At 43.7% G+C, this 21,211-nt stretch overlaps 1 protein-coding gene across 5 annotated transcripts in view; it reads right to left on the bottom strand.

Moving 5' to 3' along the window:
* LOC137431519 (arf-GAP with GTPase, ANK repeat and PH domain-containing protein 1) overlaps positions 1 to 21,211 on the bottom strand; it is a 709,868-nt gene that overhangs the window by 48,547 nt on the left and 640,110 nt on the right. For all 5 annotated transcript variants that reach the window (XM_078782192.1, XM_068122904.2, XM_068122907.2 and 2 more), the window contains one exon: positions 15,801 to 15,955. In XM_078782192.1, coding sequence (XP_078638318.1) covers positions 15,801 to 15,955 — 155 coding nt within the window. The remainder of the gene's footprint in view (positions 1 to 15,800; positions 15,956 to 21,211) is intronic.

Here is a 21,211-nt window from a genome sequence, read left to right as displayed (position 1 = left end):
TCAGCCGGCAGTCCATCGATTCCAGGGGCTCTTCCCGAGTCCATTCCAGCCAGGGCTTGCGTTAACTCCTCGAGCGTAATTGGCGAGTCCATATCCAGCCGCTGGGACTCGGTTAACGAGGAGAGGTGAGAGGTTAAAAGTCTCATTGTTTCATCACAAACAACCTGTTTTGAAAACAGTTTGGAAAAGAAGTCTTGAACACATAACCGTCTGTCTCTGGGATTTACAACAACAGCTCCGCCAGGATTAATTGCAGAAAAAATGTTCTTGGGTGCTTTACTGACAGAGTCCAGACGAAAAAAAGCTTTACTAGCGGGTATCTAAAACCTTTAAGTTCTTAACCCTTAGTCTGAGCAACAACCCTGCTGCTTTCTCCTGGATTAACTCTCTCAACTGAGTCTTCTTTTCTAGTAATAACTGGAAGTTTCTTGCATTGTTATTTTTAGCAAGTTTACCTTCGAGCTGTACAATGTCAGCTTCCAAACAAGTCATTGTTATATTCTTAACATTTGTAATGTTTGCTCTAAACTGTTGACAAAACACCCGAATCTGGGCTTTCGTATTGTCCCACCAAAGATTAACTGAAGAAAAAGAGGGCTTTCTTTGGATTTGATTAGCCCAGAAAACTTGGAAGGCTTCTTTAAATAGACCATCTTCTAGAAGACTGGTATTAAATTTCCAGTATGCACTTTTATGTATTGACTGAGGAAAAAGAAACCCCATGGTTACTAAATGATGGTCTGAGAATATTGACGGAAAATAATCCGGAGAGACTATAGCGTTTCTAAAAGGTGAGTTTATATACCATCGGTCGAGTCTCGCAAAGGACACTCTTCCTCTGGTGATGCGGCTCCAGGTAAACTGAGGTTCATTGGGGAAAAGTACCCTCCATACATCTAGCAAACCAACCTGAGAAAGGAAAAGGGATAAATCAATACATGATTCGGGATGAGGTTCTGCCGAGTTCCTGTCCATTACAGGTTCAAAGGTACAGTTGAAATCACCCCCGATACACACACATTGGTTTAGATAAACTGTCTGCAGGTGATTAATCACAGACGCAAAGAAAGCTTTCCATTCTGTGCTCTCACTTGGTGCGTACACATTGAATAATGTGAAATGGAAATTATTAACCACCAGTTCAAGAGAGCTGAATCGGCCTTTAACAATCTCCTGGAAGAGGATTGACTCAGGTACTAGCCCTGGTCTAAGTACGAAAGCAACACCTGCCGAAAAGGAAGACAGGTTGCTAAAAAAGCACTGTCCCCCAAAAACGCGACACCAATCATATTCAACGTTTTGGGTGATGTGCGTTTCCTGCAGTAAAAGTACATCGACATTTTTGCGCCGAAAGCAACTTTGCACTTGAGCTTGGCGGTTGGGGTTTGCACCTCCACCGTTAATGTTCAAGGTGCCAAAGGTAATTTGCTTCATTCCTTATCAAAAGGTTTGATTGGGTGTTGCGAAATCTCAAGACCGGCTTTTGTAATAATTTTCCTGAGTCGGTGAAATTGTGACCTTGTTAGTGGAAATTCTTTGCCCTTTCTTGTTATTTCCTTTGCTGATTGAATAAATGAACCTAAATCAGGAAATGTATCCCTGATAACTACATTTCGCTGTCTATAGGTTTCATTCAGAAAGGAGTACGAGTTGAGGAGATATCATTGGCTGACTCAACTGAGACTCAGACAACTCGGGCACCTCGTCATCCTCATCAGATTCCGACAAGTCTGACAAGGTCCCTCCAGGATCGAGGATGTCGGCTTCCGTGGTCACTATGGGAATTGTCAGTATCTCTGGGGATTCGCTGGAGAGCTCCACTGTGCGATCCACGATGCCATGGTGATATGTGTGCTCGTCAGAAGTTGAAACCTCGGTTTCATCCTCTTGTGGAGCACAATCTACCGAATCAATGAGCGACTTGGTAACACAGTTTTGAATCTGCATCGGTAGAGCAGCACTGTGGAGGGATGAGTCAGTCACTGTCTGCTCGTTCACAGTGACTGATGTCAATGATCGTAACAGTTCGTTTGAGGGTTTATCAACGCATTCAGCGTTGCAACTTATTTCACCTATATAGCAATTTGCGTCCACAGAGATGGTACACAAACTCTGACATATTAACCTCAATTGCAGCACCCGATTCACCATCCTTTTTTCCAAACCCGATGGAAGCATGAGGAACACATTGAGGTGTGTGTTCAGCTACACTGGCCTTCTCCAAAACCACCTTTTTTGGATTACTGGTAGAAAAATTATCAACCGACGCCCTTCGTTTTTTAGAACCAATAATAGGATCCTCCTCCATTCCTTCACTACATGAGGGAATCGCAGCAAAGGTTGTGCGAGTTGGGGTCGCTTCGGTTTCTGTAACAGGAAGTGAAGTGCGATCGTTTTCAAGACTCGGGATATGCGCATCGATTTTTTTTTTTTTTTTTTTTTTTTTTGTTGTATACTGAATCGAGGCTCGTGAAAGAGCTAACATTTACTTCACAAACAAATCAACCAGACAAACAAAACACACAAAAAGAGGGAGCGGAAAACAAGATGGGGAGAGAAGGGGAAGCACACAAACACAACATTTGAGAGCAGGGAGATGTGTGGAAGGGAGAGGGCTTGGGGGGAGGAGGCGTGGGAAGGGGGGGGGGGGGGGGAGGGAGAAGTATAAAACACAAGGACACCAAGGACTTCCAGGACAGAAGTTGGTATTTCAAAAAAGTGGAATTGGGGTGAAATTAGCGGGGGTAGAAAAGATCAAGGTTTTGGATGGGGGAAGATAAGAGATGGTGGTGAACAGCAGTTTTAAAGACCTGGAGGGTGGAGTGGGATTGAAGAGAGTGAGGGAGTTTGTTCAACTTCAGTTTGTTCAGTTTGAGGTTCAGATGCTGATAGTCGATATGATGATAGTTCATATGATATGATAGATGATAGTCTATGATAGATAGATATGATATGATAGATGATAGTTCATATGATGATAGTCGATAGATATGAGTCGATAGATGCTGATAGTTCAGTTTGAGTATCGATGCTGATATTGTTCGTCTCACTGCAGGAGGGAACAGCAGGAACCGGTAAACTCACAGGATTAACTCCAGTCGGTTGAATAGGAACACGAGTATTCTTATCCTTTTTACAATCGGTGTCTACGTGACCATTTTCCCGACACTTTGTACACGAAACCTTGGGACAGAAACGTTTAACGTGACCAAAGGCTCCACAGTGAAAGCACGTTAGAGAGGCTGACGAGGCGTACATTTGATACTCCCGATCGTCGGATTTTACTTTAAATGAAATATTTAACCCTGTATCATCACCACGATCGGGAAGTACCATGTAAACTTGGCGACGGAAACTCATAATGTGTTTTATCCTCTCGTCTCGGCTCTTCAGAGGGATCATGGACATTCTCGACACAGCTGTTCCATAACGAGAAAGGACTGACATTAGTTTGTCGTTTGATATAAATGGTGGTACGTTTGATACGACGCTTTTCATCGCTGGAGTATCCATGGGGGACGCTAACATAAAAACACCACTCTCTGTGGTTAAACCTGCCCTCACGACGTCGTGAACAAAGTTTTCTTCGGACAAAAAAATAACAACTTTTTGATTCATTCGTGAGGCAGCTCGGACATGTTCGCACCCGATTATTTTCCCCACTGCGAGTACCACATCCTCAGTGTTTGCACTTTCCATTTTGTACTTGCATCCCCTTTCCATTTTTGTAGCTTGGAATGCACTTTCTCAATTAATCCATCCCAGTTTTTTTTTAAATGCATCGGGAATCACCGAGATGCACGCCCAAATGGTAAACGCCATCATTCTTCCAGGACAAATTTCCTGGCAGTGGCGGGAAATAAAAACCTGAAGGTAGTCCAAAGAAGGTGGCACAACTCTTTGACCAGTTCACCTTAGCCGAACAAGCATGACTTTATATTTCACAATATTTTGCTCAAGGTTCAGACATAAATGGTGGCGGCCATCTTGGATTTTGACGTCGCGACCCAATTTTCAATAGCCTTCTCCCTTATGCGTAGATACACCCACACACCAGATCAGAAGTTGGTATTTCGCTTATTTTTCAAGATATTCCACTCACAAGGTTCAGACATACATGGCGGCGGCCATCTTGGATTTTGACGTGGCAACCCAATTTTCAATCGCGTTCTTCCTTATGCCAAGATACACCCACACACCAGATTATAAGTTGGTACTTCGCTTATTAGTCCCCTACTGGTGTACACCGGAGGGGATTATAGGTTTGCACGCCGTCCCTCCGTCCGTCTGACTGACTGACGGACGGACTGACGGACGGACTGACGGACGGACGGAGTCAGTCAGTCAGTCAGTCAGTCAGTCCGTCCGTCCGTCCGTCAGTCCGTCCGTCAGTCCGTCACGCAAAGAACAGTTTTCTGGACTTTTTTTATAAACGCTTAATGCTAATGATTTCAACCTTGGTACATGGTTTCCTCATGATAAGTTACAGGACAAGTTCGAACTTCACGACGTTTCGATCATTTTTAACAAAGGTCCCTCCTTTTTTTTTTTTTTTTTAAATTTTTTTATTTTTAAATTTTTAAATTTCCTTTAAAAACCAATTTCACTGCAATAATAGGACCGATTGAGATAAAATTTTCACCATATGATGGACTCGGTCTGTAGAATATTTTAATGGTAACTATGACGTCACAGGTCACGTGGTTCGGCCGCCATATTGTTTTTCGTGAAAACACAAAAACCCCTTTTTCTCTGCAACGGCTGAACAGATCGAGGCCAAACTTTGCAGGCAGAATCGCATACCCCGGACGAACAAAAAAGTCAGCGAGCATGACGTCATGCGTCACATGGTTTCAGAGTTATGACGTTTTTAAGCATGAACCTTTAAAACCGAGCTCCTCCCTCATTTTTGATCCAATCGAGGGGAAACTTCACAGATCTGTTCAGCACTAAAATGTCCTTTTGGAATTTGCGATAGGGCACGTGGTTTGGCAGATATCGTTAATTAAACTAAAATATTTTAAAAAACTGGATATCTCTTGTTTATTCTCGAGTTCTCGTCAAGCCGCACTGCGCGTCCTCAGCCTCGTCTCGCGAACGTCAACAGCGCGACACAGCGCGCGCTTTCGGGAGGAGCGGAGCCAAGCCGAGCAACATATATATATATATATACACATCGATCATTGATCGTGAACCGATAAATATAATAAACTAGCAGAAGTACCCGGCATTGCCGGGCGGGGGAGGGGAGGGGAGGGGGAAGAGGAGGGGAGGGGAACGGGAGGCAGGGGAGGAGAGGGGGGGGGGAGGAGAGGGGGGGAGGAAAAAGAGGGGGGGGAAGTACCCGGCATTCCGTGTATAAACGTGAGGGAGAAGAGGGGGGTGGGGGAGGGGGGAGGGGGAGGGATGGGAGAGGAGAGGGGTGGGAGGGGGGAGGGGGAGAGGGAGGGGGAGGTGCAGGGGGAGGGGGAGGTGGAGGGGGGGAGGGGGGAGAGGGGAGGGGGGAGGGGGGAGGTGGGAGGGGAGGGGGAGGGGGGAGGGGGAGGGGGGAGGGGGGAGAGTGGAGGGGGGAGGGGGGAGGGGAGGGGGAGGGGGAGGGGGAGGGGAGAAGGGGAGGGGGAGGGGAGAAGGTGAGGGGGAAGGGAGGAGGAGGGGAGGGGGAGGGGGGAGGGGGAAGGGGGAGGGAAGGGGAGGGCCAGTCAACAATGATGTTGCAGTTCTTATGGTCGGAGAGCAGCACAACAATCGCGACATCGTCCTGAATCTTCGCAACAGCACGAAGCGGATTTTGGAGACTCACCGATCCTGTGACGCCCTCCAGTACCGGCGTTGCCGGATGGGGGAAGGGAGACCCGTACATTCCCAACCCGTACATTCGCCCTCTCGACTCAAGCTCACTCGGATAAAAGCCTCGCACAAATTACACCGTGAAGGCCCAATGGCCATGTCTATGCCACAAATCAAGTACGTGAGCGAGTCGGGTGCACTGAATTGAAAATATATAGAACGCTCATACTCCGTGAAAAGTGAAGCCAACTGGCGGCGGGGATGGAACATCACGTGATCGCTCTGAGTGAATCAGCGCGCTGCTCTGCCACCGGTCAGAATCCGTGTATAATATTCCTCGCTGAAAAAAAAGATATGTGAAACATGCTACTATCTATGCTAAATCATGCTAAATCATGCTAAATTCTATGCTACTTGCTGTGAGTTTATGGCGGCAAGGAACATCACGTGATCGCGTCACAAACATCATTCGTGATCACGTCATCACGTGATCGTGATCGTCATCAATGTGCGCGAATGAGCGAATCAGCGCGCTGGAAATTTTCCTTCCTTACTCATGGCGTAAATAAATATCCTGCCGTAAATATGGTACATTATTAAAAAATAAATGTACTACAATATTTTTGAAAAATTTCATTTTTTTGCTAGGAGACGGCAGCATGTAAAAACCGTTTGAATATTTGAAATACAGTTTGATCCAGAGGTAAGTGGTATGGTCTTGCTGGTTGGTGGACACGATATGTGTAAGGGAAATTATTTTCGTGTCCTGTATCTGGTCGTGCTAGTTGGTGAACACGGTAAATTTAAGGGAAATGATTTTCTGTCATTCTTCTGAGTGGTTGCTTCTCCTTCCCCGTATTCTTGTTCATTTTATTGTTTTTTTCCACTCTCTTGAGTTATGGGCCTTCCTTGAGTGGTATTACATTTATCATCATCATCATTGGAATGTCTGTTGTAAAGATACGGACATCAAGTCCGTATCTTGACGCAGAGAGCATCAAGCACCATCTTTTTATACCAGGCAACGACAACGGCAACGCACTAATGCAGACCTCGCTCGGCCCCACCCACAGCGACCTCTCTCGGCCCCGCCCATAGCTGCCTCGCTCGGCCCCGCCCACAGCGACCTCGCTCGGTCCCGCCCACAGCGACTTCGCTCGGTCCCGCCCACAGCGACCTCGCCCGGCCCCGCCCACAGCGACCTCGCTCGGTCCCGCCCACAGCGACCTTGCTCGGTCCATCCCACAGTGGCATCACTCCGCCCTACACGGCACTATCTATATATTATTCGTACAATGCCGGGTACTTCTGCTCGCTGAAAAAAAATCTATGTGAAACATGCTACTATCTATGCTAAATCATGCTAAATCATGCTAAATGCAAATCATGCAGAAGTACCCGGCAAAAACGCAATCGCTTTTCGCTCTGAAATACGTGCGAACGCGTAACTGAGTTAATGGCGGCAAGGAACATCACGTGATCGCTCTGAGCGAATTAGCGCGCTGCTCTGCCTCCGGTCAGATTCCGTGCATAATATTCCTCGCTGAAATGCGCTGAGGTAAAAATATGGTAAAAAAATATTATGAAATAAATTCTTTAGTCGGCCATGTTCTTCCCAGGCTCAATGGCCATGTCTGTGCCAAATATCAAGTACGTGAGCCTCTCCGTTTAGGAGTCTATTGGTAACATCACACACACACACACACACACACACACACACACACACGCACACACACACACACACACGCACACACACACACACAAACTGTTATATATATATAGATTACTGATGGTTTCAGAGTTATGACGTTTTTAAGCATGAACCTTTAAAACCGAGCCCCTCCCTCATTTTTGATCCAATCGAGGGGAAACTTCACAAATCTGCTCAGCATATCAGTCTACTAAAATTTCCTTTTGGAATTACGGCACGTGGTTTGGCAGATATCGTTAATTAAACGTAAATATTTTAAAAAATGGATATCTCTTGAATCGCTAGTACCTCAGACCGTGAGTTGGTAATAATTTATATAATTCACACAGTGCAATACGTGCAGGCCGCTGCACAGAGCGACCTTGCGGGCTTATCAACGAGGCGAGGCGTGACACACGTGTCTCAGCATACCTCAGATCAAGTTTGAAAACCAGCATCAACCGTGCATAAATTTGCATATTCGATCATTTTTGACAAAGTTATGGCACTTTGAACTTTGGTAGGGGCCTTGTATTGCAGCGCAATACTCAGAATGCTTGTTTTTCAAGATATTCTGCTCACAAGGTTCAGACATACATGGCGGCGGCCATCTTGGATTTTGACATGGCCACCCAATTTTCAATAGCGTTCTTCCTTATGCCAAGATACACCCACACACCAAATTATAATTCGGTCCTTTGCTTACGCACGCCCGCACGGACGGAGGGGAAAACCATAGTCCCCCTTTCGCTCCGCGGTGCGACGGGGGACAATAAACCAACTACTCACTTCTAATCTGGTGCACAACTGTATCTAGGCATAAGGAAGAACGCTATTGAAAATTGGGTCGCCACGTCAAAATCCAAGATGGCCGCTGCCATGTACGTCTGAACCTTGTGAGCGGATCATCTTGAAAAACAAGCGTTACGCCTAGGTCCCCCGTCGGTGAAGTGATGTGAGTTGACAAAGTGGAAGACGCAAGGCGGCCATCTTGGATTTTGACGTGGTGACCCAATTTTCAATAGCGTTCTTCCTTATGCCTCGATACACCCACACACCAGATTAGAGGTTGGTACTTCGCTTATTTTTCAAGATATTCCGCTCACAAGGTTCAGACATACATGGCGGCGGCCATCTTGGATTTTGACGTGGCGACCCAATTTTCAATAGCGTTCTTCCTTATGCATAGATGCACCCACACACCAGATTAGAAGTTGGTAGTTCGCTTATTTTTCAAGATATTCCGCTCACAAGGTTCAGACATACATGGCGTCAGACATCCATGGCGGTGGCCATCTTGGATTTTGACGTGGGTTGCACCCACACACCAAATTAGAATTCGGTCCTTCGCTTACGCACGCACGGACGCATGCACGGACGCACGCACGCACACACGGACGGAGGGGAAAACCATAGTCCCCCTTTCGCTCCGCGGTGCGACGGGGGACAATAAAAACATGAACATCCAAATGACCACTGGATACTGTGCCCAACGGGTGGTGCTCCATGGCAATGCCCTGTGGAAATTTTTCCCTTTGATCAATGCTGCCTTAGCAGACTGTTTCACTGAATTCTAAGTGTAACGATTTACTGCACATTTTCACAGCTTCCCTGCTGCAAGGCATGGGAATGCTCAACACATGTCTGTTTTGGTGTATGAAGTGTTTTATTCGTGATTGTGTGAGCTGTAAGAGGCCTTATGGTTGATGCACATTAATTCGTTTTTTTTTTATTTTAAAAGCTTTTTTTTCGAGCAACACAAGTTCTTTGTGCATGGCAAGGTGATTTTTGTTTGCTGTTGTTTTACATTTTCAATCTCTACATTTCTCAGTAACAATCCAGCAGTGAGAGCTGAAAGCGAGAGCTTTTAGTGCTGAAATAGGTACAACAACCAGCTCGATGTAAAGTTTACAAAAGAGGCATACTTCGGTACACATGTCTTGTATTTTATATTTATATGGGTCACGATTGTTTTAAGATGGTGAATTTGATCTCAATCGATTGATCCCAATGTGGTTTAATACACAAGTAGTTGAATCCGTGATGCTGGAATCACAAGTTGTCACCCAATCAAAATTGGGTTACTTACACTTTATTAAGTGATCAAGAAGATTACTATTAAATAATATTAAGTCAAAACTAAGCAAAGACAAAATACATGTGCATGTATGTGAAATAGATCTGTAGCGTTTGCCTGATGTATTTGGCAGGACTTTCTGGTTGACAATGTTGCAGATATTGCCGTGGTGTGTACACATTGTTCGTGTTTTATTTAAAAGTACTCTTGAGAATGTAACATAGATCTGGCTGTGTGTGAAGGAGGCAGGGGTCGGGGTGTGAACCGGCTGAACGTGCTGTCCGAGCACTCTCCTGGCCAATGCACTGATGCGCTATTGCCCGAACCAAGGTGAGATGAGAGAGGTGGACATATGTTATGTAGCATACGGCACAAGGTTGCTGAAGTCGTTGTTATTTCATGTTTTGTATAAATTTGAATGAGAATTGAAAGCCTTTATTGTGCCTTTCACCTTCTTTCTGGATGAGAAAACAAATGCGGTACAACAAAATTCGGGGGAATTGGCCAAGGGATTTGGAAACACAAGGAATTAGAAAAGCACTCGGTAGCACGCATACCTCCGCCAGGCTAAACACTTCATATCCCACTGATGCTGCAAGTCAAATCTGCATCCAGACTTAACCAAAATCGAATCAATTTATTCTTATCACGTACCCAACTTATCAACACAGTTTTATCATAATCCATCAAGAACGTTTTGAAATATCGTGCTGTATATAGTTTTTGGTTCTATCTCTCAATTGTGAAAACTCACTAGAAATTTTAGTATCCGGATGCGGATCCTCACCAAAATCTAATCAATTTGTCCTCGTCACAAAAACAACCAGTCCACCAAATTTCATCAAAATCCGTCCGTAACTCCGAGATAACCTGCCCACAGACAGACAGACAGACAAGGGTGAAAACACAAGATTAGTCACCACGGGTAGCAGAGGTAACAAAGAAAACAAGACAACACTTCTCGAACTACAGTATGATACACAGTAAGTGTGTGTGTATGTGTGTGTGTGTGTGTGTGTGTGTGTGTGTGTGTGTGTGTGTGTGTGTGTGTGTGTTATATATATATATATATATATATATATATAGGTATATATATATATTGTTACGGTTTTTAGAACCTTCACATGTAAATTTAGTAGTAAATTCCCTTATAAAAGACCCCTGTGTACATGTCCCCTTAATTGGCTGTTAATTAAAGATTGCACCTTAAAGATTGTCCATGTACAACACGTAGGACACTTTAGGACCTCTCTATAGTTATGTCATTATTATGTGTTCCAGGTAAGGCTGTGTTTCCAATAGTTGATTCTACGTTGCATCAATCAAATAAGATAGGTCCCTTTCAGTGCCCCAATCATCTCTTCAAAGTGCCAGTAAGGCGGCGTTCGTCGCCGTTGCATTGGGCTGTTTTCGGCAGCGTTCGTCGCCGTTGCATTGGGCTGTTTTCGTTGGCACCACACCCCAAAACTCCATTGCACACGAGGCCAAGATCGGAGAAGAAGGGGGGAGGAGCCGCCGGATCACGGGCGTGGCACCACCTCGTCATCAAAGGTGGAGTCAGAGAGCCCTTACCAACCAACCATCGCCGAGGTGAGCCCACCGGTAGGCGTGTCAGCGGGGCCGGCGGCTTGATACGGCCAAGGTCAATAAAAGGGACTGCGAGGGACTGCTTATGCAGATGAGTGAGGAGAGGCAGCAGATGAAGAGAGGAGTGAGGAAGCACGAGAGTCGGTGAGAAGGCAGGAGAGACAAGCTGCGCGGAGCTGCTGCAGGAAGCCCCTGCCGTGTAAAGCTGAATACGTGGAGCCGCCGGCTGCTCGCTTGCAGCCCGGAGCGTGGAGCTGGAGCGGACCCTGCTTGCTGTACCCTGCCAAACCTTCCAGCCCTGTTGTCCCACCTGAACCATCTCCTCCAGCCATTCCTGCCTGCAATTCCCTATTCGTGTGAGTCTGTCTGTATTGTCCTGTGGGTTTAAGTAAGACTGTTTAAGGATTTGTGCTGTGTCTTCTTCTTCTTCAGATTGCTTTCGTTCCTTCTCTTTCTTTGGTTTTGTATAGTTAATTAATAAATACCTGTTCCTTCTTATTCTTGGTTTCATTCTCGTCCGATCGCTTTAGTGATTTCCCGATTGAGTACCTGTGGCGCGATTTCGGCAGAACTGCTTATAATCGGGTTTAGTCCTTTGTTAACGGCCCGCGTCGCAGCTCGCTTTGCTCGGCGCAATCCATCTATTACGCTGCGGCCCGGGCGGGAGTATTTCCTCGCGTACCAGAAGGCGCTGGTACTTAGGTCATAGGAAGAATTGGCCTACTACCCTATTCAACGCTGACCGGGAGTGACGTCATACCCCCAGGACCGGTCAGACGGCCAGCTTAACAAGACAAGGGGATTAACCCCCCCCTTGCTAACGGGAGTGCCGTCCCCCGGATCCGTAACAATATACAAGGGTGATTGAAAAGCAACTCCCTATTTTAAAATACTTATAATTTATTTCTTAACTATAATTTTTACAAGAAATGGATATAAGAAGAAAGCATATAGCATGAAGTTTTATTTAAAATTCGATATGGGCACCAGAATTCGCCACCAGCTTCTCAAGCCGCCCGGGAACCGCGTCAACTGATTTCACCAGGAACTCTTGTGGGATGGAAGACATAACTTCTCGTATTCGCCCTTCAAGTTCTTCCAAAGTCGTTGGTTTGGTACAGTAGAATTGCTCTTTTACCCAACCCCAAAGAAAAAAGTCACATGGTGTTAAGTCAGGGCTCCTGGCTGGCCACTCATACGGACCACGACGACCCATCCATCTCCCAGGGAAGTGGGCATTCAGCCATTCACGAACAACAATAGCAAAATGTGGAGGAGCGCCATCTTGCATGAAAATCAAATCTTCAACATTCTCCGAAGCACTGATTAATTGGCCAGATTTCGTCTTGCAGCATGGTGAGGTACCTTTTGGCATTCATGGTATCGCGAAGAATGAAGGGACCTACAATCCTTTCCGAAGTCATTCCACACCACACCGTTACCTTGGGCCGATATTGCGTTTTTTCAGAAATAACACGAGGATCTTCTCCTGCCCAGTAATAGCAGTTGTGACGGTTCACAAACCCACCGATGTGAAATACCACTTCATCAGACCAGAGGATATTTTTAAAGAGATCAGACCAATCTTCATACCAAGCAAGCATCACCTCCCCAAACTCCATGCGAATGTCGCAGTCTTCAGCAGAGAGTGCTTGACAGTAGTGCGGCTTCCAAGCATGCCATTTCAGCTCCTTTTTGAGCACAGTTCGTACTGTGTGAAAGGAGAGCCCACTTTCCCTTACTGCTTGTCGAATTGACTTTCTTGGGCTATGTGTAAACATTTCTTGAACTGCTTGCACTGTCTCCGGGTCACTGGACTTGGAAGGGCGACCGCTTCTTCGAGTATCAGATACAGATGCTGTAGCCATGAGTTTTGCATGACAATTCTTGATCGTCTTTGCCTCAACTTGAGCATGTGCTCCTTTAATGGTCCTGCACCATCTTTGCACTTGAACAACGGATTTCCAAACTTCGTAACGTGCCGCTAGCTGGGCACGCTCCTGCAGGGTAAGACGTCCAGCCATGTTTGTAGGGCTTCCGAATTTCAAACAAAAAATAATCTGAAAAAAAACCAACACAGATTAAATTCTCATACATTAAGGAACAAACACTAAAAATTTGAGAAAAATATTACAATAAATAAATAATTTCTAAATATTTTAAAATAGGGAGTTACTTTTCAATCACCCTGTATATAAACGGGAGATTAAATCAGACGCGGACGTAGCTTCAGGACGGTCGATCTTTAATTCTCGACAAGCTTTCGACCAACAAAGGTTTTCTTCTTAGTCTACAGAAACAACAGGCATGTATATCAGGCAAGTATGTATAGTGATATGTGTGTAAGATGTGTGATATGTGTAGAAGATGCATACAAAAGGAAGTGCCACGCTAAAGCTCACTCACCGTCCCCAAGTTCAGCGGAAGTGAAGCGCAGCTTACAGTTATCGTTCACGTTACAGTTTGTGCACGTGCATATACAAATATATATATACATACATACATAAACACACAAGCATATATTCATATACCATTTATATTCATATAATTCATATAATTCATATAAATTTATATATTTATTTATATATTTATATAAATGACATTTTAAGGTAGAATGAATGAATGAGTGAATGAGTGAATGAATGGGTTACGGTTAATGATTTGATTGGGTTGATGTTGAAACATTCTTTAATCATCAAAATTTATTCCATGAGGGATTTTTGTCCGAAGTTTATGTATCCAAAAGGACTCACGTTTCAGAATCGTGGTGTGTGATCGATTTGTAATTGATTCAATCCCGGTGTGTACCCCGGTTTAGAATAGGTACTATCCCTGCGCACCTACCCAATAGGTACTATCTCACCTATCCCTGCGCATCGTAAGAGGCGACTAAGGGTTAGCGTCAGGAAGGACATCCGGCCATAAAAACATTGCCTCAAACAGGGAACCATGATTGTCATGGGGCCCGCAAGGCTAACCCTCGCTATAGTGGGGAAAATGGCCTTAAAACGATCATTCATTCATTCATTCATTCATTCTGCAGTGCAATATTGTCCAAATAATGCTTCACAGGGTGTAATAACAGTCTGTTCCAATATTGCTTTTATACAGACAGGGGGTTTGTAATCAAGCAATCAGCAGAGGTTGGGACACCTGTTGGAATTGTTTGCATCAACTTTCAAGGCTTAATTTACTTACATTGCTGCAGAACAGCTGTAAGTTGTTAATCCATTACTTGTTCCCTGAAGAAGGCCCTTTTTTTTTTTTTTTTTTTACAATATAACTGCAATTTACATTATTTTCCCGTTTTTGCTAACCTAAACTTTTTTTAACCTCGAGCAGTTTACTGCTTACCTTTGTACCATTTCAGGTTATTCACTGGACATGAAACTGCGTAAAGTTCAATAAAAACTGGGAAAATTTAGGTGCTCTAAAACTTTTGACCGGTAGTGTATGTCCTCTGCTCCTCTGGCCAAATAAAGTTACATAAAGCAGCCAGGAAAATCTGCATAAAGTAAACCCTATATGCTTTTTCAAACCCGATCTGGGTTCCCCCACAGCTGTAGACATTCCCAAGAAGCACATACATGAGAATCCCAAATGTTACATGCCATCCATCAGCCACTGGACTGCTTTCATTGCTTATTGGCGAGTCATCAGTGACAGCGTAGAGTCCGTAGACAGAAACTCACACCATTGAGGCTCCCAAACATGTACCACACACAATGCCAATAGCACAAACTAAAAAGAGCAATCAGAGATTGCAGACCCTCGCCAGAACGTGTTTTCAGTGGTTTTTAAAGCTTTTGTGTTAAAACAAATATGGCGGCCGAACCACGTGACTGATGACGTCATCTTTTTTTTTTCTCCACCAATTTATCCACAGATGATGCTCAAGAAATTTCATCTTGATCGGGAGTTTTGTACTTGACGAATTATGACGTCATAATGGAGGCACCTATGACATCATCATTAAAATATTTTATTCCCCATGGAGAGTTGTTTACAATGAGTCATGTCTCATTTTTTTCTATGCAGCACTTTCGGAGACATAGAGGTGCAAATTTTTTCGGTTTATCCAAGATGGTGGCCATACCACGTGACCTACGACATTATAATTATCATTAAAAAATTCCACAGGTGGAGTTGCACCTAAGGTAAAAATTTCCTGTCAATCAGAGCAACAGTTGCAGAGAAAATCATATTTATTCTGTACGGACAAACAAACAAACAGACAGACAGACAAACAAACAACAACATGCATTTTAATGTTGGACTGCATAATAACATAATAACATAACAACATGCATAATAACAGACAGACAAACAAACGGACTCAAATGCAATACCCTCTCCTCAGGTGAGGGTAATCATACAAATACCAAGCCCCAAATAAGTCTCTCACCCACAATTGGAGGGAACAAGCAATCAGCTCTCACCTAATCAATTATCCCCAGGTGGCTGGGATCTTTATAATTAACCCACCTGCTCTTCTATCTGAAGAAAGCTCCATAAAGCATCCAAGAAAAACTACACAAGGTAAGTCCTTATTTACCTTGTAGGTTGAGTTAAAGAGTTAAAACGACATCATGAAATTCATCCTCTGAATTCCCAACTTCTACATATACTGTACAATCCACATCCATGATGGTTACATGCCTTATTCTTGGAGCTCTCGCAGCCCTGTAAGCTGGCCAGGATCTGTCCCTCAATGGCCTGCACCCAGCCCTCACGCTCCTCCTGGCTTGCAGCAGCAAAGTGCCATGTCTGACTTGTCAACGACACCACCGTGAACTCATACGAGTCTTCCTGGTCTGGGGAGGGATGTGACAAATGAGAATCTGAAAGGACGTTGTGCTGTGTGGTGGCACTTTCCCTACAATGGTGTACCATTGCAGTTTGATGAACAGCCTGAACTTGATCCTGAAAGTCACCTATCCCAAATGGTTGAAAAGATTGTGAAGACCAATAAAATGAGAGATGGAGATATCAATTACAATAGGAAGAATGGAAAGCTACTTAGAAGAATGAGGTCAAACAAATGCCTGCCAATGCTTCAATTAGTTAGAGAAAACTCGACCTTCCTTCAGGGATTGTTACTTTACTGCATGACATAATGAAAAATAAAATGTTTCCAGGTTATCTAAAGCAAGGAAATAAAATATCCATTAACTACACAAGGCAAATTATCAGAATAAGAAAAGACAATCATTAAAAAAAAAACTTCAATAATTATTTTTATCCTTTATGGCAAATCCAATAGCCCGAGCCATCTAATTAAGCTTGAAAGGCTTCGAGAGCACTTCCCCCCCCTTTTTTAAGGCCATTTTCCCTGCCAGAGCAGGGGTTAGCCTTGCGGGCCCCATGACAATCATCATGGTTTCCTTTTTGAGGCAATGTTTTTATGGCCGGATGCCCTTCCTGACGCCAACCCTTTAGTCGCCTCTTACGATGTGCAGGGATACGGTGTACCTATTCTATACCGGGGCACACACCGGCAATTCTAGAGCACATTAAAACACCATAAATGTAACATAACCTTGGTGAGCAAACCCGTAACAGCAATAGCCACAACAAATAAGCAAAAAATAATGCTTATTACATATCCAGAAATCTGAGGCAAAATTCAATACAACCAGCTGTCGAAACAGCTGAGAACAATGTCTGACATTAACGGCAACGACAGGAAGCTGCACGATGTTTTTTGGGAAGAAGGGGTGATAGGGGATGTGGGGGGCGAGGGGGGGTGGAATTCATACATATGATTAGTAAGAACCAAACGAGGCTGAGGAATCCAAACGAGCCTTTTCATCATTTGTGAAATAAAGCATCGTAGCTACAATTTGAAACAAAATTCCCCCACAAAGTTTTTCCTGCTCTTTGGCATAATGTAGACTTGTAAAGGGCAAAGAGCACAATGCATATTTCTTTACCTGCGTGTACATTTGACCATTCAAATTCCCACCAAACATCCGAAGCTATAAACAGTCATTCCGAAACCTCAGCTGCTCGGCAATTCACTTGACAAATTACGCTTTGACTAATCTCGGTGGAACAGAATTTGATGACAGAAATGAAGGATGGAAAAGGCAGACCACGCGTGCAGAGCTGCTTTGGCCCTGGCATGCCACAACCCATGCACAAACAAATTAAATGCGTTTTGTAAATGTCAGGGTACCCAGACGCTGTTCACAGATCATTACATCTCATTACGCCCGCCCGTAACAGAGAGGACAAAAGGAGAATATTGTTTTTCTGTAATGAATAATTTTTGTCCAAAGTTTTAAGAGGATACTGGAATTTGCCTTCAAATAAATCTAATAGTATTTTTCTGCTTTTTCTAATGATCGGCAAACTCCTTCAATGGCAGAAACAGCCTACTATGCAAGAAATAAGCATGTGTGCCATACACCAAAAGTGTGTGTGTGTGTGTGTGTGTGTGTGAGTGTGTGTGTTAGTGTGTGTGTTAGTGTGTGTGTGGGTGTGTGTGTGTGTGTGTGTGTGTGTGTGTGTCTGTGTCTGTGTCTGTGTCTGTGTCTGTGTCTGTGTCTGTGTGTGTGTGTGTGTGTGTGTGTGTGTGTGTGTGTGTGTGTGTGTGTGTATTTTACAGGTAATGACATAAAAAATATGTGCATCACAGAAGATAATTAATTTAGGATCATTTATTAACACAAACAGGCATCTCTCAATCACTTGAGATTGTGAATACCATGTATATCTCACGATTGCGTATGTCAACCTGGAGAGAAGGCTAGAAGGGTGAAAGGATAAGTTGGAAAGGTGGGAAAAGGAGTTACAAATCAGGCAGGAGTTAGGAATCAGTGAAGTTGGTAATGGCATAATACAGTAATAAGGTAGATAGGGGAGGGGAAAGAGTTCTATTCTACCATTTTAATATTCTACCATTTTAATATTCTACCATTTTAATATTCTACCATTTTAATGAGGAAATGAAGAATTAATATGTAACGATGTAAGAATGCCCTCTTGCTTTGAAGAATGGGTAGAAAGGATAAGGGGAGGCTAGAGAGTTGGGGTGGTGGGGGCAGAGAGGGGACAGAGTTTGAAGGGTGGGTTTGAGGATTTGGGGTGGGCCTTGATTTAATTGAGGAACATCTTTAAGGACACATAGTTAAACAATATTAAAGTCCCGTGGCATTTAACTGTTCTTGGCAAAATATTGGTGAAGTCACATTTTACATCATGCAGAATTTCCGTGGATACCGAACGGCTAGTATAATATAACACTTCAGAGATAGCTGTTACTGTTCAATGAATAATTATAATTGTAAGAAACAAATTTATGAAAAAGAAAGGTGTTTATGGGTTTGCCTGAGTGTGTGTAGTTCTGTCAGTATATCCACACACCATTGACCGTCTACACCTATCTGTATGTCTGTATATGTGTAATTGTGTATATATATATATATATACATACAGACTTGGCATTTAATATGGAATATTTTTTTTTCTTGACTTGGGTTTACTTTCTGAACTCAGTATATCAATCTGGTGAGTTTCTTTTATGCTTCGGTGATTTCTTTGTTAAAAGAACCATGTCACTGATTGTCTTTCACAGCAAGAAGTCAATAACAGGATAATATCACAGGTGGCATGACAAAATGTAAGGACAGGTACATTTGACGATTGGCTACACAATCGGGTATATAAGGGTTGTTGCGTTCTGTATTAGTGGAAAACGACTTCTGCATGTCTACAAAAGTTATTGCCGCTTCCTCTGGAGATGGTCCGTCAACTCGACAATGCTGTTTGTCATGGAGTGGTGGCTTTTCGAAATTCCGGCATGAAACAGCGTGCTATTGCTCGGAAGTATGGCATCACTCAAGGTCAGGTGTCAAAGATCCTGAAACGAAATGCTCAGAGGGGTGTCCCCACTCCAATACCAAGGCCAGGACGTCCCCGCAGAACCACAAGGAGAGATGATCGCCAGCTGCACCGGTTAGTCGGCAATGGCCGTATCAAGTCAGATATAATCGGCTTAGGGCTGAGTGGCAGCAACTGACAAATGTGCCTGTATCCAGAAGACTAGTCAACCAACGACTGGTTCAAGCAGGCTATCGTGCCAGGCGTCCCCTGAGAAAGCCACGCCTGACCAGACAACACAGCCAGCGCCGATTGCAGTGGGCAAGAGAGCACCGTCAATGGCAGCCAGGACACTGGAATCACGTGACCTTCAGTGACGAGTCTAGATTTCTGGTCTATCGTCAAGATGGCCGCGTCCGAGTGCGCAGACAAGTGCATGAAGCCCACAAAGAAGATTGTATAGTGCCAAGAGTCCAAGCTGGAGGTGGTGGGGTGACCGTTTGGGCTGCTTTTCATGCAGGGGGCAAAACTGACCTGGTTGTTCTGAATGGAAACCTGAACCAGTTCAAGTACAGGGTCATTCTGGAAGAAACATTGCTTCCATTTGCTCGTGCAGCCTTTCGAGGAAACTTTGTCTTCCAGGGTGACAATGCACGGCCTCATCGTGCTCGCATGATCCAACACTTTCTTGATGACCATGGTGCAGGGCATATGGAGTGGCCGGTCATGTCCCCGGATATAAATCCAAGAGAACTTGTGGGCAGAATTAACGCGTCAAATCGACAACTTGGACCAGCAGCCGACCTCTGTGCATGAATTGCAGCAGGCTATTGTCACTGCATGGCAAGCGATTCCTGTCCAAACCTTGGCAAATCTCATGAACAGCATGGCTCGACGTGTACGTGCTCTCCTGAATGCTTGTGGGGGTTACACGAAGTACTGAACTGTAATTTTACTGTCCGTAATCCCAGTCATAATTTAACTTTTGTTTAATTGAATTTTTTTTTTGGCTAATGTGCAAAATATAGAGATACTTCTGGAAAACGTACAGAAGTTTAACACAGTACTGTCCGTGAATTGAGTTCGATATCAGTTTATATCACTTTCAAGGATCAATTTATTTGCTTCAAAATGTCAAATGTGGTTTTTGTTTCTTTTAAAGGTCACATTAACAAAATCTAGAATAATTTCAACATAATTCCAATGAACTTTTGGTTCTAAGTCATCTTGAAAAGTAAGTTCACCCCCACAAAAAAAATATTCCATATTAAATGCCAAGTCTGTGTGTGTGTATATATATCCTTGCAAATCCTTGCAAATCAACCTTGCAAATTACTTAAAGTAGCGAAGAACCGTCCAAGAACCCTCCTTACGGATGGGTTAATTACCCCCAGAATCATGGACAAGTTAATTACCCCCAGAATACGGGACTTTCAAAATGCGCGATTCTTTGTCTACTCATTTATAATGCGTATTTTATTTCGATTTACTGTAATATTCTTTTAATATAGGTTTTAATTAATGTTATATTTTTATTTATATTATTATTAATTTTTTAGGCTAGAAAATGCTTATTTTACCACAAAAATAATGAAAATCTAAAAAAATAAAAATACCTATAGGCCGCAGAATCCCGCGATATAATGAAAAATCCGATATATAATTTTACATATACTAGCGAGAAAAACCCGCGATGTACCGAAGCCGCGAAAAGTGAAGCGCGATATAGCGAGGGATGACTGTGTATATGTGTGTGTGTGTGTGTGTATGTGTGTGTGTATATATATATATATATATATATATATATATATATATATATATATATATATATATATATATATGAAGAGTTCAGGCGCAAAAACCGATAAACGCCATTTTTGACGAAACTGAACTATGTTTACCGAAGTATATGTTTCAATACCTCCGTTTCAGTAATCAAATCATTTTCTCCCAAAACCCGATAGCGTCCATGTATTTTCCCATTCAAGATCGCATTTCGTTTCAGAAAACGATAAGCGCTGAGGCCGTACTTTCCCAAACCCCGATACATCCATTCCAGCGCACGCGGCTTGTTTACTTCATCCAACATGTCTGCGCCCTGTGCATCATCGAATCGAGTGAAATTCTGTCCGATTTATCGTTAAAAACTGCTGTAATTTGCAAGGAATAATGCAGGAATTTGATGAAATCGAGAGCCAGTGATGCTCTCACCATCTGGGCGTAAGAAGAAGCGCCGTCCAGAGGAA

This window comes from Myxine glutinosa, chromosome 7 (genome assembly GCF_964187855.1).
Source record: "Myxine glutinosa chromosome 7, kmMyxGlut1.1, whole genome shotgun sequence".
NCBI classification, from domain to species: domain Eukaryota; kingdom Metazoa; phylum Chordata; class Myxini; order Myxiniformes; family Myxinidae; genus Myxine; species Myxine glutinosa.
The sequence above is the reverse complement of the archived record's forward strand: the minus strand, read 5'-3'. Positions and strand labels throughout refer to the sequence as shown.